The sequence below is a fragment of the Mobula hypostoma genome, chromosome 6 (genome assembly GCF_963921235.1).
Source record: "Mobula hypostoma chromosome 6, sMobHyp1.1, whole genome shotgun sequence".
Taxonomy (NCBI): Eukaryota; Metazoa; Chordata; class Chondrichthyes; order Myliobatiformes; family Myliobatidae; genus Mobula; species Mobula hypostoma.
The window spans coordinates 80,129,541-80,147,456 of NC_086102.1; the positions used below are offsets into that span (position 1 = coordinate 80,129,541).

The 17,916-nt window shown below is 37.4% G+C and overlaps 1 protein-coding gene across 4 annotated transcripts in view; it reads right to left on the bottom strand.

The window, feature by feature from the left end:
• Positions 1–17,916, bottom strand: part of scml2 (Scm polycomb group protein like 2) — a 141,706-nt gene that overhangs the window by 72,769 nt on the left and 51,021 nt on the right. For 3 of the 4 annotated variants that reach the window (XM_063051066.1, XM_063051065.1, XM_063051067.1), the window contains 2 exons: positions 9,341–9,429; positions 6,395–6,638 (listed from right to left, as the gene is read on the bottom strand). In XM_063051066.1, the coding sequence (XP_062907136.1) occupies positions 6,395–6,638; positions 9,341–9,429 (333 nt within the window). Of the gene's footprint in view, positions 1–6,394; positions 6,639–7,821; positions 7,914–9,340; positions 9,430–17,916 lie in introns of those variants that run through there. The other variant, XM_063051068.1, reaches the window with a different exon arrangement.

Sequence of the window (17,916 nt, forward strand, 5' to 3'; positions counted from 1 at the left end):
CAAGCCTGATAGAGTTCTTTGAGGAGGTGACCAGGCATATAGATGAGGGTAGTGCAGTGGATGTGATCTATATGGATTTTAGTAAGGCATTTGACAAGGTTCCACATGGTAGGCTTATTCAGAAAGTTAGAAGGCATGGGAACCAGGGAAGTTTGGCCAGGTGGATTCAGAATTGGCTTGCCTGCAGAAGGCAGAGGGTGGTGGTGGAGGGAGTACATTCAGATTGGAGGATTGTGACTAGTGGTGTCCCACAAGAATCTGTTCTGGGACCTCTACTTTTCGTGATTTTTATTAACGACCTGGATGTGGGGGTAGAAGGGTGGGTTGGCAAGTTTGCAGACGACACAAAGGTTGGTGGTGTTGTAGATAGTGTAGAGGATTGTCAAAGATTGCAGAGAGACATTGATAGGATGCAGAAGTGGGCTGAGAAGTGGCAGATGGAGTTCAACCCAGAGAAGTGTGAGGTGGTACACTTTGGAAGGACAAACTCCAAGGCAGAGTACAAAGTAAATGGCAGGATACTTGGTAGTGTGGAGGAGCAGAGGGATCTCGGGGTACATGTCCACAGATCCCTGAAAGTTGCCTCACAGGTGGATAGGGTAGTTTAGAAAGCTTATGGGGTGTTGGCTTTCATAAGTCGAGGGATAGAGTTTAAGAGTCGTGATGTAATGATGCAGCTCTATAAAACTCTGGTTAGGCCACACTTGGAGTACTGTGTCCAGTTCTGGTCACCTCACTATAGGAAGGATGTGGAAGCATTGGAAAGGGTACAGAGGAGATTTACCAGGATGCTGCCTGGTTTAGAAAGTATGCATTATGATCAGAGATTAAGGGAGCTAGGGCTTTACTCTTTGGAGAGAAGGAGGATGAGAGGAGACATGATAGAGGTGTAGAAGATAATAAGAGGAATAGATAGAGTGGATAGCCAGTGCCTCTTCCCCAGGGTACCACTGCTCAATACAAGAGGACATGGCTTTAAGGTAAGGGGTGGGAAGTTCAAGGGGGATATTAGAGGAAGGTTTTTTACTCAGAAAGTGATTGGTGCGTGGAATGCACTGCCTGAGTCAGTGGTGGAGGCAGATACACTAGTGAAGTTTAAGAGACTACTAGTCAGGTATATGGAGGAATCTAAGGTGGGGGCTTATATGGGAGGCAGGGTTTGAGGGTCAGCACAACATTGTGGGCCGAAGGGCCTGTACTGTGCTGTACTATTCTATGTTCTATCACCGATATCTCACCATTCTGTTGTTCACAGCTAAAGCAAAATTTAACTAGACCAGATACTCAGACAGTACAACTAAAGGATTATCTTTGCTTCTAAATTGGTAGTGTGTTGTGATACTCTACACCGATCTGGAAGAGTATATTTTTGAAATACTCAAGAAGCTGAATACAACAGATTATCTGTCACCTCTGTGGATTATGGCAGACTATAGCTGCAGTGTGTATTTCAGCCTCCCTGCAGTGTCCTAACCAAGGATTCTGTGACAGTATCTTTGTGACACTACCAGAAAGAAGGATTTTGCTGATGAATAAACACAAGAGATTCTGCAGATGCTGTTAATCCAGAGCAACACACAATGCTGGAGGAACTCAGCAGGTCGATCAGCCAGCATCAAAGGGGAGGAATAAACATTTTCAGCTGAGCCCCAGTCCAGATAACACACACAAAATGCTGGAGGAATTCAGCAGGCCAGGTAGCATTTATGGAAAAAAGTACAGTCAACGTTTTGGGCCGAAACCCTTTGAGTGACCCAGTCCAGATGAAGGATCTCGGCCTGAAGCTTCGACCACTCCTCTCCATAGATTATGCTTGACTTGCCGAATTCCTCCAGGAATTTGTGTGTGCCGTTCTTTTATCGACGAATCATAGTAAAAAATGGAAATCGTTGAAAAGTACAAAGGAAAATGTTTGATTATCAAGGCAAAGGAGGAATGGAATACTATCATCCACAGTACCTGCACTACATGCACATTTGTGGCTTAAATACCCCAACTGTCATTTGCGATGGGCAATAAATAGAGGCTTGACAGCAATCTGTTACTGCATGGATGAACTTAAAAATCTTTCATTAGCCAGCAAGAGGGATGGAAGATTATTCATTACAGAACTGAGAGGTTCAGGCAGAACGTAGCAACATGGAGGAGGAGAAGATGGCGGCACGACACAGCGCGCACAGCCTCTCTGGTGGTGATGTCTGTTATCTGTCAAGTAGGAGGCCGTGCACAATTCTGATTTGATGGAGGCAGACGTGACAGCACGGAAGAACACCTGGTGAAACTTCTGAAATGCCCGCTTCGCTGCCGCTGCTGCTGTGTGATCTGAAGTCTCCAGAGGGGAAGGCCCCAAATCCTCGGCTTTGCCTGTTGTTTGGCGGCCGGGGCTGGGGTCGAAGCACTCGGCAGAGATTGTGCTCGGTGTTGGAGGGTTGGTCGGAGGCTCAAGGTTTTCGGACGGAGTCAGAGTCGGACTGTGGTAGGGTGCTTCCAGGATGCTGCATCGGCAAGTTTGTGGCACTGGAAGCTCAAGGCAGGGAGAGTTTCTTCCTTCCACCGTCTGCGTGAGATGTTGGGGCTAATCGGGACTTTGAGACTTTTTTTTTTACCATGCTCATGGTCTGCTCTTATCAAATTACGGTATTGCTTTGCACTGTTGTAACTATATGTTATAATTATGTGGTTTTTGTCAGTTTTAGTCTTGGTCTGGCTTGTGTTTCCGTGATATCATACTGGAGGAATATGTATCATTTTCTAATGCTTGCATTTCTAAATGACAATAAACTAGGACTGAGTGTCCTCATAATCTAATCTAATCTAACTATACTTTCCCCCAACACCGTTTATTGTCTAACCCGAACAACTTCATGAACTAGATGAATTGCCTCTAAATAACTCAGCATGGAAAACTGAAGAATACTGAGGAGAAAACGAAGTGTGCAAATATATTAATTTGTTGAATTTTTAAGCAATGTCACAGAGCCAATTTATTTTAGTTCACAAGTAGGACCTTGGTAAGTAGTGCAAAATTTGAATTTGTAGTATTTCAGTTTGTTCATTTAATGATACACTGTCTTTTTCTGATCATTGTTTAAATTGAGAAATACAATTATTTTGCAATTGACATGAGGCAGCTGGTGACCATAGAGTATTAAGTGATATATGAAATATTATTTCACAATCAATATACCAAACACATCCATTACTGGTCCATTCAAACATCTACTTAAAAACACAGCAACAATAAGAAAACTATTTTGCTATCCACCTTAAAGAATAATTCACCCTTCTCACAATCAGCAACTGTTCTAATTAAATAATAATTTTAACAATGAACATGAGTAATTTTACTAAAATGTTAGATGAATTAAAACTTTAGCAAATGGTATGGTCTTGTTCCAAAACAAAAAAATCAAATCTACGAAGAAACAAATTAATCTTTCAAATTTTTAATTAAGTTAAATTCTATCACAATAAGCTCAGGACTGGAAATGTTTGATATTAAAGTTATACTGTATCATGCATTTATAATTAATAGCACAAAATACAAAAAATATTCACCAACTGCATTAGAATATATATCAATTTTTGAGAGCCTGGACTGGTGATAAGTGTATTGCAACACCATTTACTGCACATTTGGACTTAAGCACTCTTATCAAACAAAAGCTACACAGGCAACCAATAACAAAGGTAGCTTTGTTCATTTAAAAGAAGTAAAATAAGAAATATATATGCTTCAGTAACATTTACCGTGGTTTGATTTAGGTGCATCCTACCAACTCCTACGAGCTTAAAAGTCCCTCATTTCCCTTCTAAATTTTCTCTGTCGACTGTACTTTTTTTGCCTACCAACCCATCCACAAAGCTCATACTTGACTGAAGCTTGATATTTGCATTAGTTTGGGGATGTGGGGGGATGGTAGAAAAGTGATGAATTTTAAACTAATCTGTATACCGTGTGCAGGCTAGAGACAGTGCTCATTCCGTCACCTGCTCCCACTATCTTCACCCCTAATTTTGCACAAGGCTAAAAGGTTAAAATGGGTCACAGATTCACAAAAGGCAGAAACTCAAATTGGTCATCTGCATTTGCAGACAACGGTCGCCATTCTAAAATGTATACTAAATCAAAACCAGAAACACTTGCATCAAATTCTCATGCATTGGTAGTCTTATAGTCAGTAAAACAGGTTTTGACATTTACATAAATCTCTGATTATGTTACCAAATAGGGAAACAGGCAACATTCATTTCACAACTCTATCATATAGAACACACTTATTATAGCAACTAAGAATTAAAACCCAAATATGCCATTGCAAATTCTATAGAAATTAGATATGGTCAAATAATGGGCAAATATTCATCAATAATTAATTTTCACCTTGTTTTTCAAGTGATCATATTTTACAAGGTCACATGAATATTAAACAAAATGATCATAACTTATTTACCTAAAACAAATTAAGAGGAAGCTGTAAAGTGCAGTAGTTTACAGATTAGACTCTCAAGTCTTGACATTAAAGGAACGTATTTGACAGTTACAGGGCTGGAAATTTGCATGTAACTATCCCCTAGGTAATTTGCAGCATGTAAGAATTCATATCCATACACTAATTTGAATACTTCTATTCAAGTTTAAACTTGCACATAGAGCTACTTCTAAGCATCTTACCAAAACTTAAAATTTGAATTTGAAATTGAACTATCAATCTGCCATGTTTAACAAAAGATCAGCTACATTTAAAAATATTAAGATTGAATTCAAATTATAAATTCCAGGATTTATCAGTCAATATCATAGCAAAATAAATGTTTTAACAACCTCAAATAAAGAAAGAATTTAATCTACAACACTGAGCATTACATATTATTGTTAGGCATCTTGATATATACGATCAATGGGCAGGGTTAAATAAAAACATAAAAACTGTTTTGTTGGAAGGACAGATCAATAGTTCAGACCTTTTCAGAAAATGTCACCCTACTGCCTGCCAGTAAGTTCAATTGCTCATTCCACACTCTGTGCCCATGTTGTTACTAGATTCCCACGAAAACAAAGAGCCTCTGTCTTATTGGCTGATATTTGAATGCTGTGCCTTCCCTGCCTTTCACATTCAAAGTGCTTGTGTGCAACTATTGTGACTCCTGAGTATCATTTCAATATGCAACTCAACTAAGCATGGTCTGATCCTCCTGAGTTCTATGAAATAAATGAAAGCCCAACTAAAATATTATCAACTAGAGCTTTCAATTTATTCAACCTTTTTAAACAACAGTTGTGGATTTCCAAAGCCAACAATATTTAATAATTCTCTGACAATTAAATTTCTGAAACAAAGCAAATGATATTCCTCAAATTTTTAATGCTAGATTTTAATAAAGGAAAATGAAACACAATCCAAATATTCTAACCATCTGATTTTATTTAAGATTTCATTTAATGTACACTGTCATATGGGAAGAGTCTTAAGGTATCTTCAATCTAAGCCATAGAGCAACTGAAATAATTGAAAACTCAGTCATTGATTTAATTAGCTAATATAACATATAAACAAATACATGCACCATACAAGTTAAGCCTAGCTCTCAAATCACAATAATTCCCATCTAACAGAACCGTTATCCTCAAACCCTTCCGTCCCCATTTTTGTTTCTCTCTCCTTCTGATCCAACTGGCCCCATCACCCTTAGTCTTTCTCCTCTCCCACCCTTTCCCCCTTTGTCATCCTCTGCCCATCACTCACACACTTCTCCCAACAGTTCCCCAAATCTCCATCCCTGAATTCCATGCTTCACCATCTATTCTGAAACTGTCCGTGAATTGATATCAGTATAAAATCATCTGAAGATGTTATTATTTCAAACTTTTATCAAAGAATGACACCACGTCAACTTGGAAATCAATTTCTAGTTTTGGATCATCAATAGTTAAAAATCTTACACTTTCCTGATTATTTATCAGAATTCATTACAACATTCAAAGTTTATCAACAACTCTTCAAGGCAAACTAAGAGTAACCAGTAAATACAGGAAATTTTTTTTACTGGCTCCCATATCTGAAATTTTCAAGAAGGTTGTCTACAGCTAAGTAACAGTAAATTAAAAGTTTAAATTAAACTAAAAATAACTTGCATTTCTACAGCAAATCTAATGGCTTCAACATCTGCTACTGAGTTATAATCATTGCTGTCATGTCAGAGAAGGTGACAGGTAATTTACTTGACATTGTAATAAGAATTAAGGATAATCTTGTGAGATTTTGGTTGAAGTATGAAAATTGGCTAGGTAACCAACTGATAATTCTACAATTAAGCAAATCTTTGTTAAACATACCAAAATGTATCTTCCTCACAAAACTTTAAAACAAACAATATTCAGTTTAAAACTTACCCCTATTGCCAGGTGGCTGGAGACTATCTCCTGTCATAGCACACCATCCCACTGGAAAAATATCACGAGAGTCATATTTGCACCAGTAGTCGAAAGCACCTCTCCAACCATCAAATGTTATAAAAATGTCATCTCCTTTCACTTCACTGATAGTTGCTGGACAAATCAGATGAGGATTTTTCCGGTCCACAGCTTCCAGTTTCATACCAACTTTGAAATGATTATGCTGTGGACTGGGAGGTTCCTCCAAGAGAAGAGAAGTATAATTTTTAAGTGTACGCATTCATTTAAAACTCATAAAGAATATTACAACTTTAACTAAACATTAACTTAAGTGTAAAAGTAAGTAATAGAGGCTTGGCATCATTCTTCAGTTTTCTTGAATGCAAAATTTAACTTTTTCAATCAAGTATGATTTCAGTTACAAGGTTAAAACTTAAATGGTGTCCTTTGTTGAAAGGAACATGAAAAGCAAAGGAGGAACAAGAAAGTACTGAGGTTCAAAAGCAGATTCACTAATTGAGCAATTTTTATCCAACAGACTCATAAATATTTAAGTCTACACCTGTCCACAAAAAATCCTTGTAAGCATACCCAACTCTATCGCAACACTGCCTTTTTCAACTTCTTTACTCCCTCTAAAATGTCAGACAACTAATTTTAATTGCAGTAACAGATAAGCGCAAGTTTCCTGCAACTAAAGGGCCACTATCATCTTTGACATAAAATGCATATCCCTAGCAATCATTTAAGTGAGCTAAATCATTCAAAATTTTGTCATACCTAACTGAAGTTGAACTTCATCTACATATGCATCACATCACTACGACCAACTACTTCCAATTCTATAACATAATTGAAATTCAACCCAAACTCAGTTGTCAATTGTTGAAGTCCTCATCCATGCCAGAGTTACTGCAAGACAACTACTCCAATTTACATACGTTAGTCTCCTTGTTTAATCATGATGAAGCAGGGTAATTTGGGATAGGTTCTAAACATTTTTGTTGCTTGCAACCGATCTCATGTTAAATTTTGCTTAACTATACTTGGCAGGTTAAGCAATGTTCCAGTATTATTTTTTAATTATGTTTTCAGTTCCCCCCCCACCCCGCCACCCATAGCTTCCCTACTCCCAAACTCAGTAAGCTCCTCTAGCCCCACAATTTCAGATACATTCTAATTCTAGTCTGTTGTGATTTAGAACTATAGTTATTCCACCACTGGCACCTATGCCATTTAGTTGCTCAAAGACTAAACTCTGGACAAGCTTCCCTAAACTTCTTCACTTTTCAAAGCCTTTTTTTTTAGGCTCTTCTTAAAATTTGACACTTTGCCCTCTGCAGCTTGATCTGGTTAGGTATCTTGGTATAATTTATTTAGGATCAAATTTAAATCAAAGAAAATGAAAATATTAAGTTACACACATCAAAGTTGCTGGTGAACGCAGCAGGCCAGGCAGCATCTCCAGGAAGAGGTGCAGTTGACGTTTCAGGCCAAGACCCTTCGTCAGGAAGATATTAAGTTCTTCAGTTTGCTTTCAGAACAAAAAAGGTGTGGATCAAAAAAGGAACCACACAAATTTATATGTTTAACGGCTTGATTAATTTAGGAAAGAGAAAAATTTCTGGAGAGATCAATTTAAATTATAATTTAGGATGGAAAACTTATTTTAAGTCTTGCACTGTAGCTTAAACTTAGCCTGGATTGGCAGTATAATCAAATAGCAGTACAGCAGGGACTACATTTAGGAGACAAAAACCATTGCTGCCATTAAAAAAAAACTACCAAAACAGAATAGCCAAGTAACAGCTTGCATTAACAGCTACCATTAAGTGACATTTTATCACTACCTCTGAACTCCTGAATTCAGCTACTGATTTGATCATTTGTGCCAGAGATTTGGTTGGTTTTCCAGATAAACGTGCTCCCAATGTCATTTCATCTGTTATCAAACATTATTTAATGAATTTTAGGGCTCTGTGTAGTAAAGCATTAACCTTGTTGAAAATATTTAGCAATATACAAAATGAATTCCTCAGACTTAAAATAGTACTCCCAGCATCCTATACTGAAAAAAATGCAAGGTATAAATATCATCTTGCCATCAGTTAAATTGGACTAATGATCCTGTGTTTATAGTGTAAGTTTATTCACAAGTGAAAATACAACCCAAGTATATTACTGCTACAAAGCATCTTGTAAATCTTTGAAAGCATCTCGTCATTAGTACTATTTCCTACAGCTCAATACTTGCTTTTTAATGATGCTTCATTATGTCCTGAAGTTCTTCACAAAAAATGCATTCCTTTTCAAATGCTGTAACTGATACTGAAGTAAATGTGAGAAGTCTTTGAAATAAGATGCCACAAATGGATAGCAACCAAATAATCTGTTATGCTAGTGATGCTCGTTGAGAAATGGATTTTAGTCATGCCACCAGGGGACCTCCTTGCTCCTTACAAAGGAAGTTCATGTCCATTTCACTCTGCTAAATCTAAAGTTCCATCTAAGAGGGTGTTTAGAAAAATGAAATGCTGTCTTAATAGAGCACTGAAAAGTCAACCCAGTTCTGTGTATTCAAGTTTTTAAAATCTTCAGTATGATTTAAAGGATTTTCCTAAATCAATATCCTTTTAATTATTAGTTTATATTTTGAAAGAAGATTCAAATCTTTTCACCCTATGCCAAACACAAATAGTTTCAAATCTAACATCACCCTATGGCAAACACCCTTGTATTATTTACAAGGATGGGTGACACCTTCACATGAGAAGCAGAATCTTCAGAACACTGCAGCCTAGCAATAAAATATTAAATTTTATAATTAAAGGGGTAAGAGGGCAGTGTTGGTCAATGCACATCAATAAGAGTTCAACAGAAAATAAGGCATCAGATAAAATGGTAACAACACTTTGTGTATTATTTGAAAAGGACATTTCTTACCTTTTTAAATATAGATGCTGGGGCCATTTCTGCTCCATTTAATGTTCTAAGCAGAAACATCGGCCACGAAGAAGCATTCATTCTGAATCCTGTCCACCCATGCAAAACAAACATGAGGTAGGTTTCAAACAGTACTGAAATCATAGGGGAAAATAATGCCAATTCCAAGTTACAGAATAGATTTTCCATCGCAAGCGGCCAGTCTTTTATTTAGAAGTTTTAAAAGCTGTTTATGTCATTTCTGGTGCTCATAAGTAAATCCTTAAGATTACCACTTCGCAGGCATCAAAATTATGTTATACATTTAGATACCTTATATCTCAAATGAATAGCCCAGCCAAAGGTGATGGGAACAGTGAACTAAATTAAGAGACAAATTCAGTTTGACATCTTTTTGTGAAGACAGCTCCAATTTTTAACATGGACAAACAATGAAATAGAAATGTAGATCAAAAAAAGAAAACTCCAAACAGTTCAAAACTTCATGGCCAAAGGCCTTTATGTCACAAGTTGGTACCTACACTTGCCTGCCTTTTCACAAGCTTGAGACAAAGTCAACTCTTATTTTGAAAATAAATGTAAGCATTGAAAATGTTAAAAATATGCAAACCATCAGGAAAACAAATGGTACAATGCCCTTTATTGTAAGAGGATTTGACTATAAAATGCTACATGACTTTATGAGTGGAGATATCTTGCTCCATAAAGGCAAGATAACATCTGGAATATTCATCATTGAAGGATATACTTATTATAGATTGAGAGTAGCGAAGGTTCCCGAGATAGATTCCTGAAAGGTCAGGTAAAGCAGATTGTGTCTATATTCTCCATTGCAGAAAAATAAGAGGCTACTTCCTTGAAACACACAAAATTCTCAGCAGGCTTGGCAGGGTAGATATGGATCTGATGCATCCCATGCCTGAGATGGTGGAGAATAAGGAATCACAGTTTCAAAATAGGGATCTGCAATTCAGGATGGGGTGGGGGGGGGCGGAAGAGGGGAGGGAAGAATTCTTTGCACCCAGAAGACAGTAAATCTTGTTATGGCCATGGAAGCTGAATCATTGACATTCAATACAGATTTTTTAAGCTATTAAGGAATATGGGATTAATGCAGGAAAGAACAGAATTAAAAGATTCATCTAATTGAATGGTGCAGCTGCCTCAGAGGAATGAATAGCCTACTCCTGATAGTCTTACCTACATTCTACTAGCTTAAGTTCAAGACAAGGGTGGTGATCCTACAGCACCCACGCCCAAGATGGCACATGCAAAAATTTTGTTGGCAAGCAGCACATAGTGCCAACCCTCAATTCTTTAAACCCTATCCATAAATAAAAAGATAATGATTATCTTTACTGCCAAATAAATCATGATATTTTACAACCTGAGAACAGTGAGATGTTTGCACAGGAAACAGCTAGGTGGTTATGAGAGCACGTGATGTTGGATAATGTGTTTTAAAAACCTCACAGACCTGGTGCACCTATCAGTACTTGGTTAGTAAACAGATACAATAATAATATTTGGAAATTATATTCTTTCAATTATCTTTAACAAGATTAATATTAAAAATTTTGAAACTGATTTTCTAAAATGTTTCATTTATTTCAAGAGCAATATGCACTAAATGCTGGAGAAACTCAGCCAGTCAGGCAGCATCTATGAAATGGTGTAGTCAATTTTTTTGGACTGAGAACCTTCATCAGGACTTAATGAAGGGTCTTGACCCAAAACATCAACTGCTTACTCCATTCCATACATGCTATCTGACTGGCTGATTTCCTCCAACATTTTGTGCTTGCTGTGCAAGATTTCTGGTATCTCTGCTGAATCTCATGGTTGTTCTTATTCCAATCTGTCTCTTTTTATTTTATTAATAGTCAAACAATGAATACATGTAAGTAAGCAACAAGACTCATCCTCGTTCCTTAAAAAATTCCATAATTATTGTTACTAATTTGTTAACCAATGATCATCTCAGCTCCGTATTACCATGGCACATGAGAAAATTTTTCTTAGCAGACTGTCACCAATTCTCAAAAAGGTACTCCACCTCTTTTCAAGAAAGTTAGAGGCAGGTTATCGATTTTGGCTTAACTTCTGATAAAGATCAGACCAAAATCTAAATTGACTTTTGTACACCTTCTGATATGTGGATTCCCAGAATTTTCCTTAACCTTTATAACTGTTTAAGTAACAGGCTCTCATATTGAAATGGCAAATAAATAAAACATCAACAGCAAAATAGTTTTCATGGTAAAAATTCCAAGTTCCTGGTCCTTTTACAATTTATATGAAACGAAAAAATGTGAAACTTTCTAACCTGAAACAGATGGATCCCTGTTTTCAGCATTCTAAAAAATTATAAAGCTTGTCTGTTGGCCTTCTCCTTTCAATTTTCCCACATAATATTCTCATAGAAAAGCAGTTAGCCTTTATTCACAGCCACTCCTGATGAGATTGTAAACCACAGAGAAATGAACATCAGAAATAGAAGAAAAAAGATCTAGCTAATCTACGATGCCTGATACAAAACAAAGCTACTCTGGGTTCCCTAATATCCAGTGGAAAACTCATGGATCCCATGTACAAGAGTAATTAAGGTTGTTTTACTAGTTCTTTGATAAAGTAAAGAATAGTACAACTATAGCAACTTTTCTTTTCATTAGCTTAACTTAAAAATATCTAGAAATATAATTTTACAGAGTTTTAACAGCTAGTAGCAGGTGATTGGTGTCTCTGTTAGCAAAAAATAGAGTGAAAGGAAAGGAAAGGGAAAGAGAATGACACGTTTTCTCATGACTAACTATTGCAACATCAATTAACAAACTTGTGCCTCAAAGATTCAGCTCATGCAGAGGGTCTAGCTGATTCTGAGTTTTGTTAAGATTTTACAAGATGCATCCATATCAAAACTAAACTGCCAATAGTCAAACCATTAAAGCAACTGGTTCAAGTCTAATAAACATCACCAATATAATTATTGTGCTTTGAAGAATTAACTAACTTAAACTGAAAAGTTACATGTGAATGGGTCATATATCATGTTTATGCCTCATACCTGGGGGTTCCATTTCTTCCTCAAGAGAACCAGCTTAAAATATACAACCATAATTAAAGTGTATTGTCTAAGGGTTGACCATAATTGCTAATAATTTTAAATAAATCACTTGAGAGTAAATATCAAGCTGAAGTTTAAACCAAAAAGGTATTTAGCAGAACATCTAATCAAAGAGGTTGTCAGGAAAAGTAACCCTACCATCCAACTACACAAAACTGTCTTGATTCTTTTCCAAAAAGAAAACAAAGGAAAGCCTCTAAGATTGGTTGGGATCAGGGCATGATTTGCTTCCCCCCCCCTCCCATCTTCCAAGATCAAAAGTGTGTCTCACATTCAAAAATAAAAGGAAACAAAAACAGCCTCAGCCATTATTTGCAGATACACTATTTGTGTGGACACAGACCACTGCAATATGCCACTCGATCACTTATTGAATAACAAATGCAATACCTACGCAAGACAAAGCTATGGATGACCAAAACCACCAGCCGTTTATGGAGAAAACCAACAGAATAATCTGCAAATACTCAGATAGTAAGGCAACAATTACGAGGATGAGGCCCACTGACATCTTACGCTGCCTTCTATTAAACCTTTTAACACTTAATCTCATTTTCTACCTTGCTATATTTTGTCCTTCTCTTTTGATCTCTTCCACTACACGTTTAGTGTTTCACAAAGTAATATAGCTTTTTGCAATTCTGACCAAAAAAAAGTTATCCAAAACATATAACTGTTTATCTCTTCTGCAAATATGCCCTGACCTGCAGAGTATTTACATTTACTTCATTCAAACGGAGGGAACGTCGACTCAGACCATGAGAGGCCTGCCTCCCCTTCGACGTTCCCTCATTCAAAGCTTGTGTGCAATGTAAAGTATATTGACAAATTTCTATAGATGCGAGGTTGAAAATATATTGACAGGTTGCATCATGGCCTGGGACGGAAAAGCCTTCAGTGTTGACACAGCCTAGCCCATCATCCTAGCTATCACTGCTGTCACAGGAAAACAGCATCTACCATCAAGACCCCCACCATCCAGGCCATGCTCTTTTCTTGCTGCTGCCGTCAAGAAGAAGGTATACGAACAGTTATTACTCCTCAACCATCAGGGACTTGAACCAGAGGGGGTAACTCCACTCAATTTCACTTGCCTCTTCATTGAACTGTTCATATGACACATGGAAGAAGGACTATTTATCTCATGTTTGCTCTATTCATTGCTTATTTATTATATTTTTAATTTTCTTTTTGCATTTGCATAGCTGGTTGATTTTTTTTGCATACTGGTTATTATTGTTCCTCTTGGGTGTGGTCTTTCATTAGTTCTATTGTGTTTCTTGTATTTACTGTGATTGCCCATAAGAAAATGAATTTCATACTTGTATATGGTGACATATATACTTCGATGATATATTTACTTTGAACATTGATCAAGGATAATTTCATTCCAGGCTTTGCTCCAAAACAAAGCAATATCATAATGAATAAATTCCAGTATGAAATTTGAATGCATTGTAATTTAACTTACATTTATAACTCTTCAGTGATGTCTGGATCTAACTATAGTTAAATATCTATTTCCAAATATCACATGTTAAATGAATTCCAACCTACACAAATCATATTGTCTGGAGTCCATCCTCCATACATTGATCTTCTTAAACTGTGCTCACCCATTAAAGTATATACACTCAACTTTACTTATTATTTTCCCTTCTATTTTTACTTTAAATTGTCCATTCTATTTGAAGCACTTTGAAAGTTAAAGCAGAGGTATTATAGCAAACAGCATTCCTGTAAAAAAACAGAAATACACTAGATTCCAGTTAATTGGGCCATTGGTTAATTGAGATAGCCATTTATTTAGGACAACTGTTAAAATAAAGAAAATAGCTGTGATTCCCTTTGTTTATTTGGGACACTGTGCCACTTAATTGGAAGCTGTTGCTGAACAGATTCTAACTAGCTTTAATCGCGTGCGCTTGTGTGGCCTTTAGACACTGCACCATGCTTAGGCAAAACAGTTTTTAAATAATGCCAGTTGCATACGCTTGTCTTATGTTATCCATTGGCCAATGGACACCAATTCAAATTAGTGAATTTTGATAATTTTGTTTTTATTTCAACTTTTAAAAATTTTCAAACCCTTGTCAAGATGTCATGAAAAGATTAGACACTAGCCAAAAAATTACCCTACTGGACCACATTAAAAGCCATCCACCAAACATCAGTTATTAGTACAGTTTCTCACTGGTGGGAAATATGAAGTCAAGGAATGTAACAAAGGTGGTACATCTAAACAAAACTGGAAGACTGTACAGGATGACAGGATATTTATTGTTGGATTACCAACACTACTTCATGCAGGAAGACAACGAAGGAGTCCATTATCTGTACTCGGTGTCTGCGCTGAATTTGTTCATCTACAATACCTGTAAAAAGTATTCACCCCTTCCCCCAGAAGTTTTCATGTTTCCTTGGATTTAATGTGGCTTTTTTTTTAAAACATTGAATCAACAGAAAAAGACTCTTTCGTGTCAACATGAAAACATATTCTTCAAAGTGATCTAAATTAATTACAAATATAAAACACAACATAATTGATTGCAAATATTCACCCCCTTCAAGTCAGTATTTAATAGACACACTTTTGGCAGCAATTACAGCCTTGAGTCTGTGTGGATGGATCTCTATCAGCTTTGCACATCTGGACACTACAACCTTTCCCCATTCTTCTTTACAAAACTACTCAAGCTCTGTCAGATTGCATGGGGATTGTGAATAAACAGCCCTTTTCAAGACCAATGGAATTGAGGACTCTGACTTGGCCACTCCAGAACATTAACTTTGTTGTTTTTAAGCCACTCCTGTGTAGCTTCGGTTTTATGCCTGGGCTCATTGTCTTGCTGGAAAACAAATCTTCTCCCAAGCCACAGTTCTCTTGCAGACTACGCCAGGTTTTCCTCCAGGATTTCCCTGCATTTTGCTGCATTCATTTTACCTTCTACCTTCACAAGCTTCCAGGGGCTGATACAGTGAAGCATCCCCACAGCATGATGTAGCCACCACCATGCTTCACAGTAGCGATGGTGTGTTTTTGATGATGTGCTGTGTTTAGCTTATGCCAAAAAGCTCTATTTTGGTTGCATCAGACCATTGAACTTTCTTCCAGCTGACTTCAGAGGCACCACATGCCTTCTGGCAAACCCTACCTTACAGTTCATGTGAGTTTTTTCCCCCCAACAGTGGCTTCTCTTTGCCACTCTCCCATAAAGCTGTGACAGGTGAAGCAAATGGGCAACAGTTGTTGTACGCGCAGTTTCTCCCATCTCAGCCACTGAAGCCTGTAACTCCTCCACAGTGGTCACAGGTCTCTTGGTGGCCTCCTTCACTATTTCCCTTCTTGCACAGTCACTCATTTTTTGAAGACAGCCTGCTCTAGGCAGATTTACAACTGTGCCATATTCTTTCCATTTCTTGATGATTAACTATATTCCAAGGGATATTCAGTGATTTGGAAATTTTCTTGTACAGGTGTCCCCCGCTTTTCGAAACCTCACTGTTATGAAAGACCTACATTAGTACCGTTTTCGCTTTCAGAAGGTGTTTTCACGGTTACAAAAAAAAAAGCAGCGTGCGATAAAAAATCAGCACGCGAAAAAAAGCAGCGTGCGATAAAAGGCAGCACGCACCCCGAGCGGCCACTCTCCCCGGATTCGGAACGGCATTCTCGCCGGCATTGCTTAAACACGTGCCTGTGAGCAGTCGTTTCCAAGATGAGTTCTATGGTATCGGAAAAGCCTAAAAGAGCTCATAAGGGTGTTACACTTAGCGTAAAACTAGACATAATTAAGCGTTTCGATCGTGGTGAACGAAATAAGGACAAAGTGAGTTTGGCTTGTGGAAGTTGACGAAGATGATGTTGAAGGGGTTTTGGCATCCCATGACCAAGAACTAATAGATGAAGAGCTGATGTAATTGGAAGAGGAAAGAATAACAATCAAAACCGAATACAGTAGCACACGGACCAAAGGTGAAGTCATCCAGGAACTGAACATGAAGCAACTGCGTGAGATTTTCGCTGCAATGATATAGTACGACTTTAATTTTGAAAGGATACGTAGCTTTAGGGCATATTTGCTGGATGGTTTGAGTGCTTACAAAGAACTGTATGATAGAAAAATGTGTGAGGCTCAGCAGTCAAGCAAACTTTCCACATCAGCCACAGCAGATGACGAACCTCGACCTTCGACATCAAGGCGGGCAGTCATAGGAGAAGATGAGCTGCCAACAATGGAAACAGACAACGATGAGATGACACCCCAGTGTCCCACCACCCCAATCTGCGACGACTCAGCCTAACACACCATCATCAGTGTGCTCGGCGCTGTCCCAATTCCGGTAAGTGATACTACACTGTACATACATTATTTCTACTTTATATCAGCTGTGTATTTTCACGTGTTATTTGGTATGATTTGGCAGCTTCAAGCCTAAAGGTTACTGGAGAGAGTGTTTTGCCAAGAGCGCTTGCTCCGTGTTTTTGCCGACGGCGCTTGCGTGAGATTTTCGCTACGGGAACAGTGCAGGAAATCGTTGCAGAGAAGTATTTCTAATTTATATAGGCTGTGTATTTATCATACCATTCCTGCTTTTACTATGTGTTACTGTTATTTTAGGTTTTATGTGTTATTTGGTAGGTTATTTTTGGGTCTGCAAACGCTCACAAAATTTTCCCATATAAATAAATGATAATTGCTTCTTCGCTTTACGACATTTCGGCTTACGAACCATTTCATAGGAACGCTCTAACTTCAGATGGTGGGGGAAACCTGTATCCATCTCCTGACTTGTGCTTTTCAATAACCTTTTCGCAGAGTTGCATGGAATGTTCTTTTGTCTTATTGGTGTGGTTTTTGCCAGGATACTGATACATTAGCAGTTGGACCTTCCAGATACAGGTGTATTTTTACTACAATCAATTGAAACATCTAGACTGTACACTAGTGATCTCCATTTAATTAATTATGTGACTTCTAAAACCAATTGGCTGCACCAGTGATGATTTGGTGTGTCATATTAAAGGAGGTGAATACTTATGCAATCAATTATTTTGTGTTTTATATTTGTAATTAATTTACATCACTTTGTAGAGGCATGTTTTCACTTTGACATGAAAGAAGTCTTTTTCTGTTGATCAGTGTCAATAAAAGCCAAAGTAAATCCACTGATTCAATATTGTAAAATGATAAAAATTGAAAACTTACAAGTGGAGCAAATACTTTTTATAGGCACTGTACATTCAAAAGAACAAGGCAGCATGTAGTTCATTGATAATCATTAGGAACAAATACACAGTTTTATGGTACTGTAATAGTATTGGTAGTGTTCTAAATTATTCTATATTTCATTTAAATACATAATTTGTTACTCAGTTAAATAGTAGTTTGCCCTTTTTTTAAAGAAAAAAATACCTTTTTAACAACTTCCACGAAACCAGTTAATTTGG